Below are 2,604 nucleotides of genomic sequence, written 5' to 3' on the forward strand. Positions count from 1 at the left end.
ATTTTGGACTTCATTTTGTCTTCACGGTGAAAATGGCTACCAAATTCTATTTTTGTATGAAAATTCTCGATTTTATTATACATTCGACATACTTTTTTTTAAATTGGACTGTTTCCCTTTATATATATATATATATATATATATATATGTTTGTGTGTGTGTATATTTATTTATATATTACACTTATAAATCATAAAACTTGTAATCAGGATATAAATAAGGAAATAGGAGATCATGTAGCTTTTGGAATAATCCACCAATTTTTTAAAATTAAACAAACAAATATACAGATTTGCATTGAAGCGTCTAGACCCAACTATGTCACGTCACCACTGTGCCACGATCCACTTGTACTAGGTTTTTTATTTTTTAATATTATTGTATAAAAAAATAACTTTAATTTAATATATGTTTTAAAGACTCAGAAGTTTCTTCAAAACATGTAAAAATATTAAAACCAAAACTGTATATGCTGAGTATTGTCAGTTATGTAACAAAAACTCGTGACATTTTACAGAAGTAATGTTTTTTTGTTAATCGGTTTAGCATTTGACACTGTTTTTGAGCGTTAACATGGTAAACTTACCATAAAATTGTATTCTTATTAAACTAATATGTGTAATAAGTAATGAGTATACATTTTTCAAAAAAAAAAAAAAATCATGAAAATATGACTAATACTGATGTTGTTTTGCTTGCTATGTAATCGACATTAAGTAAATATTAGTATTCACCTTAAAAATATATTATTTTAGAAAACGAAGTTTCTTTAGATTATATATAATATAAAATATGTAAAATAATTTCATTTAAAAATTTGTTTTAATTGTTATTTCGTACCAGTTCATAAGATATTCAATTTAAAAATTTTGAAAATGCATATTCAAATAACAGCATTTACCATTTGTCATTTGTTCATCACTTCATTAGCGGTGCCACAAAAAGACGAAGAAAAATTAAATTCATCTACAGTAATTAAATTTTTTTCTCAAATATTAACTGTTCATTTATTAACTACTTCTATTTTTTCTATCTAAACTATTTTTGTAATTTCACATTTTTGTTAAATATAATTCAAATAAAAATGTATATAAATAAAAAATAAATTTGAAAACCCTTTAGTGGTGTAACCTAAATCTTATTTTATCTTGAAATTAATTAAAAAGTTTATTATTATATGGTATCACGAAATTTTTCTAATATAAATATATCAATTAAGAATATTAATTAATTATTTAAATGATTTTTTTAGTATGCATTATTAATAAAATTACATTTATCTAAGAAATTAATCATTTTTAGTTTCGATGCGAAGCTGAGTAGGTATTGGTTTTACTATGATGTGTTTTTTTTGTGTGTCTGTTATCACTTTTTCTCAGCTATCGCTGAATGGATATCTTTCAACGATACGTCAAAAAATAACAAATCGTATCTATTCGAAGATATTACCCTACAAAAAATTACAAATTTAAAAATCGCTAATTTTTTCAATTTTTTTTACTTAAAATTGCCATATTTTTTTTAAAAATAACCAAATCAATATAATTTTTTTTATAGATGCTTGAAGTCTTTACCTATCATTTGGTATATTTTTTTATTAATCTGACCCTTTACCTGCCCACAGGGAGGATTTAAAATGGCAACTTTTTCACAAAAAATCAACTTTTTCAACTTGACTTTTGAAAATGTTCCTGAAAGTCTGACACTTTTATATATATATCTTAAATTGAAGCTAATGTAATATACATTATCATGAAAAAAAAATTGACTTCTGGACTTATCTTCGTGGTGAAAATGTCTACCAAATGCTATTTTTGTGTGAAAATTCCCGATTTTGTATTTTATTTTATTATAAAATACCTTAAAAAAGGTATTAATTCTCATTTAGATTCAATGACTTCAATGAATATCGAGGACCCCATCATTATAGTATCCCCTCGTTTGATGAAATTTCTTATTCTTATTAAAACTATCGTATTATGTGATTTTTGTTTTTTTGTAGCTCTCATTTATTTTCTCAGCTATCATTTGACAAACTATTTTTAACGATACATCAAATGATCACAACTATTATCTAGTTAAAGAAATTACACTCAAAAATTGAAAAAATTTCCAAATTTATCAATTAAAAAGTTACTTAGCTCTTATTTTCCATATAAACAATTAAAACCATTCAGTTCCAATCCTTTTACTTGTCCACAGAAAAGGGATTTAAAATGACAACTTTTTNATCCTTTTACTTGTCCACAGAAAAGGGATATAAAATGACAACTTTTTCACAAAAAATTTACTTTTTCAACTTAACTTTTGAAAATGTTCCGGAAAGTCTGACACTTTTATATATAACTTAAATTAAAGCTAATGTAATATACCTTATGATGGAATAAAAATATTTCGGACTTTATTTTGTCTTCACGGTGAAAATAGCTACCGAATTCTATTTTTGTATGAAAATTCTCGATTTTATTTTTTACATTTTTAACTTTATATTGCTATGTCATATTGAAAAGTGTATGGATCAACATTATTTTTTTATGAGAAATAATATTTTTTAATAATCCCTTTTTCATTCGACATACTTTATCTTAATTAGGATATTAATAA

General features: G+C 23.7%; 1 protein-coding gene across 2 annotated transcripts in view; it reads left to right on the forward strand.

The window, feature by feature from the left end:
* Nucleotides 1-808: 808 nt before the first annotated feature.
* LOC126894161 (uncharacterized) overlaps nucleotides 809-2,604 on the forward strand; it is a 3,067-nt gene continuing 1,271 nt past the window's right edge. For both annotated transcript variants that reach the window (XM_050664964.1, XM_050664965.1), the window contains exon 1: nucleotides 809-971. In XM_050664964.1, coding sequence (XP_050520921.1) covers nucleotides 876-971 — 96 coding nt within the window. In that variant the 5' untranslated portion in view covers nucleotides 809-875. The remainder of the gene's footprint in view (nucleotides 972-2,604) is intronic.

The sequence above is a fragment of the Daktulosphaira vitifoliae genome, unplaced genomic scaffold, assembly GCF_025091365.1.
Source record: "Daktulosphaira vitifoliae isolate Bord-2020 unplaced genomic scaffold, ASM2509136v1 Scaffold_1, whole genome shotgun sequence".
Lineage (NCBI taxonomy): Eukaryota > Metazoa > Arthropoda > Insecta > Hemiptera > Phylloxeridae > Daktulosphaira > Daktulosphaira vitifoliae.